This window comes from Oncorhynchus kisutch, linkage group LG23 (genome assembly GCF_002021735.2).
Source record: "Oncorhynchus kisutch isolate 150728-3 linkage group LG23, Okis_V2, whole genome shotgun sequence".
NCBI lineage: Eukaryota > Metazoa > Chordata > Actinopteri > Salmoniformes > Salmonidae > Oncorhynchus > Oncorhynchus kisutch.
Window position 1 is genome coordinate 42,156,299 of NC_034196.2, and position 17,573 is coordinate 42,173,871.

Here is a 17,573-nt window from a genome sequence, read left to right on the forward strand (position 1 = left end):
GCTTGCCACACAACAACTGCAGTGTATGGTGGGAAGTCTCCTTTCTGCACCGGTGAGATCTGATGTTTACACTACATGCCCGAATTGTGCCTCGTGGATCATTCAAGTTGTATTGCGTTTGAATTTAGAATGAGTGGAAAGCTCTGCTATACACTTCTATCAGCAGACGTTGCGCTGCTTTGTGTCTTCTGAACGTATCTCAGAGGCACTTCAAGCTGTTCTGTTGTAGATGACACTAAGAAACGCGTTTAAAAAAGAGGAGAGAAAGACGACAAAAGGCAACAACATATGAGCAGAATTTATATAATGTCATTGTATTAACAACATCAACAAAATGCTGTAAAAAGTAATACATTCCTTATGTGCCTCCCATCGGGACAGTCTGAACAAACATGATCTGTTCAACAGACAGTGCTTCATTCATTATTTTACAGTCCATAGATACAATGAAGAAAAAAATAATTGTATAGATCACAGTAAAAAGTACAGGTAATAATTACATTTATTTTGTTTGTTTTGTTTGAAATCATAAAAATCTGTCAGGTCGTACCCCTTCCTTATCCCCTTGCTACCTTTATTCACAATAAGTCGTTTTGAGAGTTTTCTGTCAGACTCGAAAGTATGGAAAATGCCTTCCTTATGTACTCGTCTTGCTTGTGTTTTTTAAAAACCCTCACAGCACCTCAGCAGAACTGGCATTGATTGGTAGTGAGCCACTATTTTAAAGGTTTCAGGCACTGAATGTACTATGGCCAAAGCAGGTTTCATCATATAATTTAATTAAACCCCTGAATGTAATCATTATCTATATACAAATAAAAATGTAAGGATGTTCCCTTTACATACCAATGTACAACATAAGACTGATTAAGTTTACATCTTCATACGTAGAGAAGAGCAGAAGCGAGGGATTTAGTATTTTCATTGTCCTGATGGCTTCGCTTTTCACTCGAGCCATCGGTATATGCATTCAACTCTCAAATGTAGAATTGATTTGTAGGCGGCAGTGGATGGAACAAGGTTTCGTTGATTGACACTGGTGTTAAAGCAACACCGTGGTCCTCTGATCCATCCTGAGTTCATGGGATTGACAATAACAGGGGGGGGAGAGTTGCATTCCTTCATCTCCTTCAGAATAGGACTACAAACCCTTGTTCATGTCTAAGCATTCCTAAAAGGACAAAGGTCAGGCAGGGAACTTTAGATCTGATATGGCTAGCGAGTGGAGACCCTTTTGTGAAGACATTGGAGTTTAGGAGGCAGCTCTTTAATTATCTAGGATCAAGACGCATCTCCCTCATAGCTGCGAGAAGTAAGGGTGTCGAGGGTGCTACAGCACCCCCTGATGAATCTAAATAAAATATATATTTTTCAAAATTAGTGAACTAGGCCTTTACTGTATGAGCAGAGAACGAAAAAACATCTTCCTGCGGCCTCGATCTCCCTCTCTTTTTATTTCTCATCATCTCTCACTCTTATTATATCTCTGACTGTGACACTCTTCACTCTCTCCCTTGGCCCTCTGCTGTGAGAGTGAAGTCAGTGGCTCCAGGGTCTAGACAGTGGCTCCAGGGTCTAGACAGTGGCTCCAGGGTCTAGACAGTGGCTCCAGGGTCTAGACAGTGGCTCCAGGGTCTAGACAGTGGCTCCAGGGTCTAGACAGTGGCTCCAGGGTCTAGACAGTGGTCCCAGGGTCCAGACAGTGGCTCCAGGGTCTAGACAGTGGCTCCAGGGTCTAGACAGTGGCTCCAGGGTCCAGACAGTGATTCCAGGGTCTAGACAGTGGTTCCAGGATCCAGACAGTGGTTCCAGGATCCAGACAGTGGTTCCAGGGTCCAGACAGTGGCTCCAGGGTCCAGACAGTGGCTCCAGGGTCTAGACAGTGGCTCCAGGGTCTAGACAGTGGCTCCAGGGTCTAGACAGTGGCTCCAGGGTCTAGACAGTGGCTCCAGGGTCTAGACAGTGGCTCCAGGGTCTAGACAGTGGCTCCAGGGTCTAAACAGTGGCTCCAGGGTCTAGACAGTGGCTCCAGGGTCTAGACAGTGGCTCCAGGGTCTAGACAGTGGCTCCAGGGTCTAGACAGTGGCTCCAGGGTCTAGACAGTGGCTCCAGGGTCTAAACAGTGGCTCCAGGGTCTAGACAGTGGCTCCAGGGTCTAGACAGTGGCTCCAGGGTCTAGAAAGTGGTCCCAGGGTCTAGACAGTGGCTCCAGGGTCTAGAAAGTGGTCCCAGGGTCTAGACAGTGGCTCCAGGGTCTAGACAGTGGCTCCAGGGTCTAGACAGTGGCTCCAGGGTCTAGAAAGTGGTCCCAGGGTCTAGACAGTGGCTCCAGGGTCTAGACAGTGGCTCCAGGGTCTCCCCTCTACTTCTTCTCCTTCTGGAAGCTGAAACTGGTGCGCCGACTCAGTTTACGCTGCTTCTGGGCAAAGTAGTCCGCCCGCGACGTGCTGGCCCGAGACTCCAGGATGTAGTTCACCTGAGAATGATAAAACAAGGGATTTTGGGAAGTGTTTCGATCAAAATATGTAGAAACATACGTATACTACGCTACATAGTATAACTGGTTATTTGTGACACAGAAAAAAAACATAGTTGGTGTTGAAATTTCAACTAGTCACAATTAATAAAACTATTAGAAAATCCAATGGCAGGACATAATTGCTTTTTCAAGGGGCATGGGAAACCAGATGAAAGACAGTCAGAATGACACACTCATGTCTCGTTACATCCAGTAGATGTCACTAAATGGGAACACATGCTACTTTAAGGAGAAACATGGACGGCTCATAAAAGGCAGACTTAAGAGCAGGGACAGCGGAGGTGATGATAACGTTGATAATTTTAACGGAGGTTTAATGCCTAGACCTGAGATATAAAAAGTTAAGCCTTTGGCCTTAAAGAGAGAAGGGATACTTCAAAAAACGAGTTTTAAAGGCGGAATTACCACGCCCTGTGGGATCCTCCTCATCCATGCTGTTTTATGGGTAAAGGCATAAACATGCTGTCAATAATTTCATGGCTAGTAAAATCCTTGGCATTCACATGGAAACCCTGTGCTTTGACCAAAACATTCACACTCAGGTTTTTTATTTTTATATGGTCTGGTGTTTGGTTATAATGTGCCTCAAGGGCACAGCTGTGATGTGTGTGTGTGTGTGTGTGAGACTACAGCTTTTATGATGACGGGAAGTGAGGGCGCCCACTCAAACGAGACAGATGAGAGGTATGAGTTTGGATCAGATGAACATTCAAATACTCAAGAGAAATATTGTTGCTGGAAATATATCGTAACTATTTATTTTATTTTTTAAAGTAACATGTTTGTTTCTAATGTCCTCTCATCTGCTTTATACGGAGGTATAAATATATTTATAAATATATTGCCCTTCTTTTTCGACCCCCCTAAGCCACATTGACTTGTAGTAATGAAAGCATTATTCCCTGCAATGTGTGGTCACGCTCAGGAGTTGTCCCAGGGGACAACTCCGGGCCCACTGAGATTTCAAGATGGAATCATCAGGATAAGGACACTCATGGGTCACAACTGCCAAACCCGGTTGACATGCCTCCACCGAGCCACGGCGATGACACGCTACTTAAAGCCCTGTCCCCTGAGAGTAGGGGACTAGAGTCCTCGCAATTACCTGCAATTTCACACTAACTTCTCTGGCCTGCAACCTTCACCCCACCTGCCCTGGCCTTCAACATTCACCTCACCTGCCCTGGCCTTCAACATTCACCTCACCTGCCCTGGCCTTCAACATTCACCTCACCTGCCCTGGCCTTCAACATTCACCCCACCTGCCCTGGCCTTCAACCTTTACCTCACCTTCAACATTCACCTCACCTGCCCTGCCCTTCAACATTCACCTCACCTGCCCTGCCCTTCAACATTCACCACACCTGCCCTGGCCTTCAACATTCACCCCACCTGCCCTGGCCTTCAACATTCACCCCACCTGCCCTTCAAACTTCACCTCACCTGCCCTGGCCTTCAACCTTCACCTCACCTGCCCTGGCCTTCAACCTTCACCTCACCTGCCCTGGCCTTCAACATTCACCTCACCTGCCCTGGCCTTCAACATTCACCTCACCTGCCCTGGCCTTCAACATTCACCTCACCCGCCCTGGCCTTCAACATTCACCCCATCTGCCCTGGCCTTCAACCTTTACCTCACCTTCAACATTCACCTCACCTGCCCTGCCCTTCAACATTCACCTCACCTGCCCTGCCCTTCAACATTCACCCCACCTGCCCTGGCCTTCAACATTCACCCCACCTGCCCTGGCCTTCAACCTTCACCCTACCTGCCCTTCAAACTTCACCTCACCTGCCCTGGCCTTCAACCTTCACCTCACCTGCCCTGGCCTTCACCTCACCTGCCCTGGCCTTCAACCTTCACCTCAACTGCCCTTCAACCTTCACCTCACCTGCCCTGGCCTTCAACCTTCACCTCACCTGGCCTTCAACCTTCACCCCACCTGCCCTGGCCTTCAACATTCACCTCACCTGCCCTGGCCTTCAACATTCACCTCACCTGCCCTGGCCTTCAACATTCACCCCACCTGCCCTGGCCTTCAACCTTCACCTCACCTGCCCTGGCCTTCAACCTTCACCTCACCTGCCCTTCAACCTTCACCTCACCTGCCCTGGCCTTCAACCTTCACCTCACCTGCCCTGGCCTTCAACCTTCACCTCAACTGCCCTTCAAGCTTCACCTCACCTGCCCTGGCCTTCAACCTTCACCTCACCTGGCCTTCAACCTTCACCTCACTTTCCCTGGCCTTCAACATTCACCTCACCTGCCCTGGCCTTCAACATTCACCTCACCCGCCCTGGCCTTCAACATTCACCCCACCTGCCCTGGCCTTCAACCTTTACCTCACCTTCAACATTCACCTCACCTGCCCTGCCCTTCAACATTCACCTCACCTGCCCTGCCCTTCAACATTCACCCCACCTGCCCTGGCCCTCAACATTCACCCCACCTGCCCTGGCCTTCAACCTTCACCCTACCTGCCCTTCAAACTTCACCTCACCTGCCCTGGCCTTCAACCTTCACCTCACCTGCCCTGGCCTTCAACCTTCACCTCACCTGCCCTGGCCTTCAACATTCACCTCACCTGCCCTGGCCTTCAACATTCACCTCACCTGCCCTGGCCTTCAACATTCACCTCACCTGCCCTGGCCTTCAACATTCACCTCACCTGCCCTGGACTTCAACCTTCACCTCACCTGCCCTGGCCTTCAACCTTCACCTCACCTGCCCTGGCCTTCAACCTTCACCTCACCTGCCCTGGCCTTCAACCTTCACCTCACCTGGCCTTCAACCTTCACCTCAACTGCCCTTCAACATTCACCTCACCTGCCCTGGCCTTCGACATTCACCTCACCCGGCCTTCAACATTCACCTCACCTTCCCTGGCCTTCAATATTCACCGCACCTGCCCTGGCCTTTAACCTTCACCTCACCTGCCCTGGCCTTCAACATTCACCTCACCTGCCCTGGCCTTCAACATTCACCTCACCTGCCCTGGCCTTCAACATTCACCTCACCTGGCCTTCAACATTCACCTCACCTGGCCTTCAACATTCACCTCACCTTCCCTGGCCTTCAACATTCACCCCACCTGCCCTGGCCTTCAACATTCACCTGCCCTGGCCTTCAACATTCACCTGCCCTGGCCTTCAACATTCACCTCACCTTCCCTGGCCTTCAATATTCACCGCACCTGCCCTGGCTTTTAACCTTCACCTCACCTGCCCTTCGACATTCACCTCACCTGGCCTTCAACATTCACCTCACCTTCCCTGGCCTTCAACATTCGTCTCACCTGGCCTTCAGGAGATGCTTTCCCATGCCCCAATTTCAAGACTTATTACAGAAAGGTCCTTAAAAGTAAATGAATCATCATTAATGCTAATTAAAGAGAGTATCATTATCTTCTGTATTTTAATGGTTACAGTTGAATTATCATACGCCGATGTGGTAAAAATGCCTCACGGCCTTAATCTACATTTTTAATAGGATATTTCATATTTGCATCTCTGAGTGCGCATACAATTAGGTTTTTTCGCCCTACGGGTATATGTGGGAGACTGCATAATAATATAGTCGAACCGTCAATATCTGTCAATAGTGACTTGTACCCTGCAGACCTGACTTTGTAAAGTAGAGGAAGTGGTTGCTAAAACAACATATTTCCATGTGATATGGAGGCAAAAGGCACATGGACCCTCCCTATTACTCACCTTAAGCACGATCTCATTGACAGTAGCAGCATCACACTCAAAGTACAAGGGCTTGTAGTCGTGGTTACTGAGGTATGTGAGCTTGAATATTGCATGACCTGCAACACAAGGAGGAAGAGGACATTAAATACAAGACAGTAAAACAAGGAATTTACACAAACCAAGAGACTGTAAAATCCTTGTCCCCACAGTTGGGATAAGGCTCACCTTTATATTATAGTAAGAGACAGGGCCTAGACCTTTATATTATAGTAAGAGACAGGGCCTAGACCTTTATATTATAGTAAGAGACAGGGCCTAGACCTTTATATTATAGTAAGAGACAGGGCCTAGACCTTTATATTATAGTAAGAGACAGGGCCTAGACCTTTACATTATAGTAAGAGACAGGGCCTAGACCTTTATATTATAGTCAAGAGACAGGGCCTAGACCTTTACATTATAGTAAGAGACAGGGCCTAGACCTTTATATTATAGTAAGAGACAGGGCATAGACCTTTATATTATAGTCAAGAGACAGGGCCTAGACCTTTATATTATAGTAAGAGACAGGGCCTAGACCTTTATATTATAGTAAGAGACAGGGCCTAGACCTTTATATTATAGTAAGAGACAGGGCCTAGACCTTTATATTATAGTAAGAGACAGGGCCTAGACCTTTATATTATAGTCAAGAGACAGGGCCTAGACCTTTATATTATAGTAAGAGACAGGGCCTAGACCTTTATATTATAGTAAGAGACAGGGCCTAGACCTTTATATTATAGTAAGAGACAGGGCCTAGACCTTTATATTATAGTAAGAGACAGGGCCTAGACCTTTATATTATAGTAAGAGACAGGGCCTAGACCTTTATATTATAGTAAGAGACAGGGCCTAGACCTTTATATTATAGTAAGAGACAGGGCCTAGACCTTTATATTATAGTAAGAGACAGGGCCTAGACATTTATATTATAGTAAGAGACAGGGCCTAGACCTTTATATTATAGTCAAGAGACAGGGCCTAGACCTTTATATTATAGTAAGAGACAGGGCCTAGACCTTTATATTATAGTAAGAGACAGGGCCTAGACCTTTATATTATAGTAAGAGACAGGGCCTAGACCTTTATATTATAGTCAAGAGACAGGGCCTAGACCTTTATATTATAGTAAGAGACAGGGCCTAGACCTTTATATTATAGTAAGAGACAGGGCCTAGACCTTTATATTATAGTCAAGAGACAGGGCCTAGACCTTTATATTATAGTCAAGAGACAGGGCCTAGACCTTTATATTATAGTAAGAGACAGGGCCTAGACCTTTATATTATAGTAAGAGACAGGGCCTAGACCTTTATATTATAGTAAGAGACAGGGCCTAGACCTTTATATTATAGTAAGAGACAGGGCCTAGACCTTTATATTATAGTAAGAGACAGGGCCTAGACCTTTATATTATAGTAAGAGACAGGGCCTAGACCTTTATATTATAGTAAGAGACAGGGCCTAGACCTTTATATTATAGTCAAGAGACAGGGCCTAGACCTTTATATTATAGTCAAGAGACAGGGCCTAGACCTTTATATTATAGTAAGAGACAGGGCCTAGACCTTTATATTATAGTCAAGAGACAGGGCATAGACCGTTATATTATAGTAAGAGACAGGGCCTAGACCTTTATATTATAGTCAAGAGACAGGGCATAGACCGTTATATTATAGTCAAGAGACAGGGCCTAGACCTTTATATTATAGTCAAGAGACAGGGCATAGACCGTTATATTATAGTCAAGAGACAGGGCCTAGACCTTTATATTATAGTAAGAGACAGGGCCTAGACCTTTATATTATAGTCAAGAGACAGGGCCTAGACCTTTATATTATAGTAAGAGACAGGGCATAGACCTTTATATTATAGTAAGAGACAGGGCCTAGACCTTTATATTATAGTAAGAGACAGGGCCTAGACCTTTATATTATAGTAAGAGACAGGGCCTAGACCTTTATATTATAGTAAGAGACAGGGCCTAGACCTTTACATTATAGTAAGAGACAGGGCCTAGACCTTTATATTATAGTAAGAGACAGGGCCTAGACCTTTATATTATAGTAAGAGACAGGGCCTAGACCTTTATATTATAGTAAGAGACAGGGCCTAGACCTTTATATTATAGTAAGAGACAGGGCCTAGACCTTTATATTATAGTAAGAGACAGGGCCTAGACCTTTATATTATAGTAAGAGACAGGGCCTAGACCTTTATATTATAGTCAAGAGACAGGGCCTAGACCTTTATATTATAGTCAAGAGACAGGGCCTAGACCTTTATATTATAGTAAGAGACAGGGCCTAGACCTTTATATTATAGTCAAGAGACAGGGCATAGACCTTTATATTATAGTAAGAGACAGGGCCTAGACCTTTATATTATAGTAAGAGACAGGGCCTAGACCTTTATATTATAGTAAGAGACAGGGCCTAGACCTTTACATTATAGTAAGAGACAGGGCCTAGACCTTTATATTATAGTAAGAGACAGGGCCTAGACCTTTATATTATAGTAAGAGACAGGGCCTAGACCTTTATATTATAGTAAGAGACAGGGCCTAGACCTTTATATTATAGTAAGAGACAGGGCCTAGACCTTTATATTATAGTAAGAGACAGGGCCTAGACCTTTATATTATAGTCAAGAGACAGGGCATAGACCGTTATATTATAGTAAGAGACAGGGCCTAGACCTTTATATTATAGTCAAGAGACAGGGCCTAGACCTTTATATTATAATAAGAGACAGGGCCTAGACCTTTATATTATATTAAGAGACAGGGCCTAGACCTTTATATTATAGTCAAGAGACAGGGCCTAGACCTTTATATTATAGTCAAGAGACAGGGCCTAGACCTTTATATTATAGTAAGAGACAGGGCCTAGACCTTTATATTATAGTAAGAGACAGGGCCTAGACCTTTATATTATAGTAAGAGACAGGGCCTAGACCTTTATATTATAGTCAAGAGACAGGGCCTAGACCTTTATATTATAGTAAGAGACAGGGCCTAGACCTTTATATTATAGTAAGAGACAGGGCCTAGACCTTTATATTATAGTCAAGAGACAGGGCCTAGACCTTTATATTATAGTAAGAGACAGGGCCTAGACCTTTATATTATAGTCAAGAGACAGGGCATAGACCTTTATATTATAGTAAGAGACAGGGCCTAGACCTTTATATTATAGTAAGAGACAGGGCCTAGACCTTTATATTATAGTAAGAGACAGGGCCTAGACCTTTATATTATAGTAAGAGACAGGGCCTAGACCTTTACATTATAGTAAGAGACAGGGCCTAGACCTTTATATTATAGTAAGAGACAGGGCCTAGACCTTTATATTATAGTAAGAGACAGGGCCTAGACCTTTATATTATAGTAAGAGACAGGGCCTAGACCTTTATATTATAGTAAGAGACAGGGCCTAGACCTTTATATTATAGTAAGAGACAGGGCCTAGACCTTTATATTATAGTAAGAGACAGGGCCTAGACCTTTATATTATAGTCAAGAGACAGGGCCTAGACCTTTATATTATAGTCAAGAGACAGGGCCTAGACCTTTATATTATAGTAAGAGACAGGGCCTAGACCTTTATATTATAGTCAAGAGACAGGGCATAGACCTTTATATTATAGTAAGAGACAGGGCCTAGACCTTTATATTATAGTAAGAGACAGGGCCTAGACCTTTATATTATAGTAAGAGACAGGGCCTAGACCTTTACATTATAGTAAGAGACAGGGCCTAGACCTTTATATTATAGTAAGAGACAGGGCCTAGACCTTTATATTATAGTAAGAGACAGGGCCTAGACCTTTATATTATAGTAAGAGACAGGGCCTAGACCTTTATATTATAGTAAGAGACAGGGCCTAGACCTTTATATTATAGTAAGAGACAGGGCCTAGACCTTTATATTATAGTCAAGAGACAGGGCATAGACCGTTATATTATAGTAAGAGACAGGGCCTAGACCTTTATATTATAGTCAAGAGACAGGGCCTAGACCTTTATATTATAATAAGAGACAGGGCCTAGACCTTTATATTATATTAAGAGACAGGGCCTAGACCTTTATATTATAGTCAAGAGACAGGGCCTAGACCTTTATATTATAGTCAAGAGACAGGGCCTAGACCTTTATATTATAGTAAGAGACAGGGCCTAGACCTTTATATTATAGTAAGAGACAGGGCCTAGACCTTTATATTATAGTAAGAGGACAGGGCCTAGACCTTTATATTATAGTCAAGAGACAGGGCCTAGACCTTTATATTATAGTAAGAGACAGGGCCTAGACCTTTATATTATAGTAAGAGACAGGGCCTAGACCTTTATATTATAGTAAGAGACAGGGCCTAGACCTTTATATTATAGTAAGAGACAGGGCCTAGACCTTTATATTATAGTAAGAGACAGGGCCTAGACCTTTATATTATAGTAAGAGACAGGGCCTAGACCTTTATATTATAGTAAGAGACAGGGCCTAGACCTTTACATTATAGTCAAGAGACAGGGCCTAGACCTTTATATTATAGTAAGAGACAGGGCCTAGACCTTTATATTATAGTCAAGAGACAGGGCCTAGACCTTTATATTATAGTAAGAGACAGGGCCTAGACCTTTATATTATAGTCAAGAGACAGGGCCTAGACCTTTATATTATAGTCAAGAGACAGGGCCTAGACCTTTATATTATAGTAAGAGACAGGGCCTAGACCTTTATATTATAGTAAGAGACAGGGCCTAGACCTTTATATTATAGTAAGAGACAGGGCCTAGACCTTTATATTATAGTCAAGAGACAGGGCCTAGACCTTTATATTATAGTCAAGAGACAGGGCCTAGACCTTTATATTATAGTCAAGGGACAGGGCCTAGACCTTTATATTATAGTCAAGAGACAGGGCCTAGACCTTTATATTATAGTCAAGAGACAGGGCCTAGACCTTTATATTATAGTAAGAGACAGGGCCTAGACCTTTATATTATAGTCAAGAGACAGGGCCTAGACCTTTATATTATAGTAAGAGACAGGACCTAGACCTTTATATTATAGTCAAGAGACAGGGCCTAGACCTTTATATTATAGTAAGAGACAGGGCCTAGACCTTTATATTATAGTAAGAGACAGGGCCTAGACCTTTATATTATAGTCAAGAGACAGGGCCTAGACCTTTATATTATAGTCAAGAGACAGGGCCTAGACCTTTATATTATAGTAAGAGACAGGGCCTAGACCTTTATATTATAGTAAGAGACAGGGCCTAGACCTTTATATTATAGTAAGAGACAGGGCCTAGACCTTTATATTATAGTCAAGAGACAGGGCATAGACCGTTATATTATAGTAAGAGACAGGGCCTAGACCTTTATATTATAGTAAGAGACAGGGCCTAGACCTTTATATTATAGTAAGAGACAGGGCCTAGACCTTTATATTATAGTCAAGAGACAGGGCATAGACCGTTATATTATAGTAAGAGACAGGGCCTAGACCTTTATATTATAGTAAGAGACAGGGCCTAGACCTTTATATTATAGTCAAGAGACAGGGCCTAGACCTTTATATTATAGTCAAGAGACAGGGCCTAGACCTTTATATTATAGTAAGAGACAGGGCCTAGACCTTTATATTATAGTCAAGAGACAGGGCCTAGACCTTTATATTATAGTAAGAGACAGGGCCTAGACCTTTATATTATAGTAAGAGACAGGGCCTAGACCTTTATATTATAGTCAAGAGACAGGGCATAGACCGTTATATTATAGTCAAGAGACAGGGCCTAGACCTTTATATTATAGTAAGAGACAGGGCCTAGACCTTTATATTATAGTCAAGAGACAGGGCATAGACCGTTATATTATAGTCAAGAGACAGGGCCTAGACCTTTATATTATAGTAAGAGACAGGGCCTAGACCTTTATATTATAGTAAGAGACAGGGCCTAGACCTTTATATTATAGTAAGAGACAGGGCCTAGACCTTTACATTATAGTCAAGAGACAGGGCATAGACCGTTATATTATAGTCAAGAGACAGGGCCTAGACCTTTACATTATAGTCAAGAGACAGGGCATAGACCGTTATATTATAGTCAAGAGACAGGGCCTAGACCTTTATATTATAGTCAAGAGACAGGGCATAGACCGTTATATTATAGTCAAGAGACAGGGCCTAGACCTTTATATTATAGTCAAGAGACAGGGCCTAGACCGTTATATTATAGTCAAGAGACAGGGCCTAGACCTTTATATTATAGTAAGAGACAGGGCCTAGACCTTTATATTATAGTAAGAGACAGGGCCTAGACCTTTATATTATAGTAAGAGACAGGGCCTAGACCTTTATATTATAGTCAAGAGACAGGGCCTAGACCTTTATATTATAGTAAGAGACAGGGCCTAGACCTTTATATTATAGTAAGAGACAGGGCCTAGACCTTTATATTATAGTCAAGAGACAGGGCATAGACCGTTATATTATAGTAAGAGACAGGGCCTAGACCTTTATATTATAGTCAAGAGACAGGGCCTAGACCTTTATATTATAGTCAAGAGACAGGGCCTAGACCTTTATATTATAGTAAGAGACAGGGCCTAGACCTTTATATTATAGTAAGAGACAGGGCCTAGACCTTTATATTATAGTAAGAGACAGGGCCTAGACCTTTATATTATAGTCAAGAGACAGGGCCTAGACCTTTATATTATAGTAAGAGACAGGGCCTAGACCTTTATATTATAGTAAGAGACAGGGCCTAGACCTTTACATTATAGTAAGAGACAGGGCCTAGACCTTTATATTATAGTAAGAGACAGGGCCTAGACCTTTATATTATAGTAAGAGACAGGGCCTAGACCTTTATATTATAGTAAGAGACAGGGCCTAGACCTTTATATTATAGTAAGAGACAGGGCCTAGACCTTTACATTATAGTCAAGAGACAGGGCCTAGACCTTTATATTATAGTAAGAGACAGGGCCTAGACCTTTATATTATAGTCAAGAGACAGGGCCTAGACCTTTATATTATAGTAAGAGACAGGGCCTAGACCTTTATATTATAGTAAGAGACAGGGCCTAGACCTTTATATTATAGTAAGAGACAGGGCCTAGACCGTTATATTATAGTAAGAGACAGGGCCTAGACCTTTATATTATAGTCAAGAGACAGGGCCTAGACCTTTATATTATAGTAAGAGACAGGGCCTAGACCTTTACATTATAGTAAGAGACAGGGCCTAGACCTTTATATTATAGTAAGAGACAGGGCCTAGACCTTTATATTATAGTCAAGAGACAGGGCATAGACCGTTATATTATAGTAAGAGACAGGGCCTAGACCTTTATATTATAGTAAGAGACATGGCCTAGATTGCGGGAGCACTACAGAGTACCACATCTATTCATGGGAAAAGTGCTTTTAGCCAAATAAAAGCTAAGGTGACGCATTAAACCCCCAACGTGAGGCAGTAAACCCAACGCACAAATCAATAACATCTACTGGTAGTTCAATGTGTGTATGATAAATAAATAAAATGGGGATGACTATACACAGTACTGTACACACAAACATCATATTCTACTACACACGTTGTCCAAGAGTGAATGGTAGAAGTTCCTCATTTAAAGAACATTACTATGGTAATGAATTCATGCTATGTCGTTACTGATTGATGGAAGGGGGGGATTTTAATTCAGCTTCCTGGAGCATCTCTGTGCAATCCTCTACAATGAAAGTTTACATCAACTGAGTTAACTCTGTTGGCTATGTTTCCTCGTTTCTACCCTCCCTTGTCTTTTGGTCTCTCCTGTAGGCGTTTCTGATTTCATGGCTAACCTTGTGCTCTGAACAACCCATTCATTACTGTTAATGCATTGCCATCTCATGTAAATCAACCAGGGGGCTCAATAAGCAAGTGAAGGCTAACATATGCAGATGTACAATTCCCAAAAGTATCACCCCCCCCCCCCCCCCCCCCCCCTCCAACCCCATATATCTGAGAGTCTAGCCAATTAGCCACAATCAATTCTGGGGGATTTAAGTGGCTGGTATTAATTCATTTTTCTGCCCGCAACTTTCCTCAAAAGAGGTTTGGTCTACGAAGAACAGGACCCTAGAATCATGCATCTTGGGCAATAAAAATCTGTGCAAAGACAACATGTCAAAGCTGGGGAAAAATGGCTCTTGCTAATGGATTCGCAACAGAAAATAGCTTTTAAGTAATCAATCTTTTAGTTTTTTTTATTCAAGAAAAAAACAAATCTTTCTCATTAAAGGAGCTGGGTGTCATAGCCTCTTTGTGGCTATATGGCGTAATGAAAACGGCATTATCATTGATCACAATTATAAGGGTTCATGCTGATATCCTGTCGATTACCACACCACTTCCTTGTTTCACTAACAAATACGTAAGCAGATTAATTTCAACTCCCTTGCAGCCACTCTGAAATACACATTTTGAATAATACCCAAGATAGGAAAAAGAACAATTAACATACACTGAACAAAAATATAAATGCACCATGCAACAATTTAAACAATTTCACAATTTCATATTAGGAAATCGGTCAATTTGAATAAATTCATTAGGCCCTAATCAATGGCTTTCACGTGACTGGGCAAGGGCGCAGCCATGGGTGGGCCTGGGAGGACATAGGCCCACCCACTTGGGAGCTATGCCCAACCAATCAGAATTCGTTTTTCCACACAAAATGGCTATTTTTACAGACAGAAATACTTCTGTTTCATTAGCTGTCCGGGTGGCTGGTCTCAAGACGATCCCGTAGGTGAAGAAGGATGTGGAGGTCCTGGGCTGTCGTGGTTACACGTGGTTTGTGGTTGTGAGGCTAGTTGGACTTACTGACAAATTCTCACAAACCGACGTGGGAGGCGGCTTATGGTAGAGAAATTAACATCAACATTTTTGGCAACAGCTATGGAGAATATTCCTGCACTCAGCATGCCAATTGCACGCTCTCTCAAAACTTGAGACATCTGTGGCATTGTGTTGTGTGACAAAACTGCACATTTTAGTGGCCGTTTAGTGTCCCGAGCACAAGGTTCATCTGTGTAATGACCATGCTGTTTAATCCGTTTCTTGATTTGCCACACCTGTCAGGTGGATGGATTATTTTGGCAAAGATAAGCTTTCTGTGCGTATAGAACATTTCTGGGATCTTTTATTTCAGCTCATGAAACATGGGACCAACACTTTACGTGTTGCCTTTATATTTTGGTTTAGTATAGTAACCATTTCAATAATTTTAACCTTTAAGACGCATTTAGAAATTATACTTCTCATTGTGAGAAGCGTGGTCGACCCACACGCATCAAAGAGATGTCAAGTGGTTAATCTGTAACTATTGAGAATTATTCTATTCAAGCATCAAAGCGATGTCACGTGGTTGATCTGTAACTACTGAGGATTATTCTACTCAAGCATCAAAGCAATGTCAAGAGGTTAATCTGTAACAATTGACGATTATTCTATTCAAGCAAAGAGATGTCAAGAGGTTGATCTGTAACTACTGAGGATTATTCTAGTCAAGCATCAAAGCGATGTCACGTGGTTAATCTGTAACAATTGAGGATTATTCTACTCAAGCAAAGAGATGTCAAGAGGTTGATCTGTAACTACTGAGGATTATTCTAGTCAAGCATCAAAGAGATGTCAAGAGGTTGATCTGTATCACCCTCAATGCCATTGGTAGACACTGCATGTAGTGTTCGCACATCTCTATGTCCCAACACCAGAATCTCTTCTATATAAAAAGGAAAGTGACTCGGCCTCCTATCAGACACCAGTACTCTACCAGAGACCATTTTCTAGCGGAACCGGTGACGTGGAACAAATGTCTCGCCTAAAGTGGAGAAGGCAGTGCAGGGAGGAAGACAATGGAGGAGGCGCGCTGTGGCTTTCTTTCACTCGACGTGTGTCTGCAGAAAGGAGCAAGGCCTTCATTAACTCTGACACCGGCTCTTAAGTGTCCCTTTATTAGAGGGGGGTAAGAATAGAGACTCTTATGTATCCCTTTATTAGAGAGGCTGCTCATTGACTACAGCCTTCAACACCATAGTACCCTCCAAACTCTTCATTAAGCTTGAGACCCTGGGTCTCGACCACGCCCTGTGGTCCTGGACTTTCTGCCCGGCCGCCCCCAGGTAGTGAAGGTAGGAAACAACATTTCCACCCCGCTGATCCTCAACATTAGGGCCCCCACAAGGGTGCGTTCTCAACCCTCTCCTGTAGTCCCTGTTCACCCACGACTGCATGGCCATGCACGCCTCAATCATCAAGTTTGCAGACGACACTACAGTGGTAGGCTTGATTACCAACAACGACAAGACAGCCTACAGGGAGGTGGTGAGGGCCCTTGGAGTGTGGTGTCAGGAAAATAACCTCTCACTCCACGTCAACAAAACAAAGGAGATGATCGTTGACTTCAGGAAACGGCCGAGGGAGCTCCCCCATATCCACCAACGGGACAGTAGTGGAGAAGGTGGAAAGCAGAGGTCGACCAATTAATCGGCATGGCTAAGAATGGGTAATCGGCCTTTTTGGATGCCGATTACATTGCAATCCACAAGGAAACTGCGGGGCAGGCGGACCACATGTTACGCGAGTGCAGCATCAAAATGACCTTGTGGCTGCAAGGAGCCAAGGTAAGTTGCTAGCTAGCATTAAACTTATTTTATAAAAAACTATCAATCTTCACATTAACCTCTCTGAGATATAGGTGGGACGCTTGGCCAAAAGCCAGTGAAAATACTATAAAAATCTAACTTTCATTAAATCACACATGCAAGATAGCAAATTAAAACTACACTCGTTGTGAATCCAACCAACGTGTCAGATTTCAAAAAGGCTTTTCGGCGAAACAATGAGAGAGTAGCATATTTCAACCCTGCAGGCGCGACACAAAACGCAGGAATTAAATATAAATCATGCCTTACCTTTGACGAGCATCTTTTGTTGGCACTCCAATATGTCCCATAAACATCAAAAATTGTCCTTTTGTTCGATTAATTCCATCCATATATATCCAAAATGTGCATTTATTTGGCGCGTTTGATCCAGAAAAACACTGGTTTCAACTTGACCAATTTCACTACAAAATATCTCAAAAGTTAACTGTAAACTTTGCAAACTACTTTTGTAATACAACTTTAGGTATTTTAAAACGTAAATAATCGATAAACTTGAAGACGCGATGATCTGTGTTCAATACAAAAAGAAAAACTGCCGCTACTTTTCTGGTCAAGCGCCTCTCTCAAAC

General features: G+C 42.9%; 1 protein-coding gene across 4 annotated transcripts in view; it reads right to left on the reverse strand.

The window, feature by feature from the left end:
• Positions 1-283: 283 nt before the first annotated feature.
• The window catches only part of mapkap1 (MAPK associated protein 1), a 142,963-nt gene continuing 125,673 nt past the window's right edge, over positions 284-17,573 (reverse strand). For 3 of the 4 annotated variants that reach the window (XM_031802453.1, XM_031802454.1, XM_031802455.1), the window contains 2 exons: positions 6,254-6,351; positions 288-2,476 (listed from right to left, as the gene is read on the reverse strand). In XM_031802453.1, coding sequence (XP_031658313.1) covers positions 2,363-2,476; positions 6,254-6,351 — 212 coding nt within the window. In that variant the 3' untranslated portion in view covers positions 288-2,362. Of the gene's footprint in view, positions 2,477-6,253; positions 6,352-17,573 lie in introns of all 4 variants that reach the window. The other variant, XM_031802452.1, reaches the window with a different exon arrangement.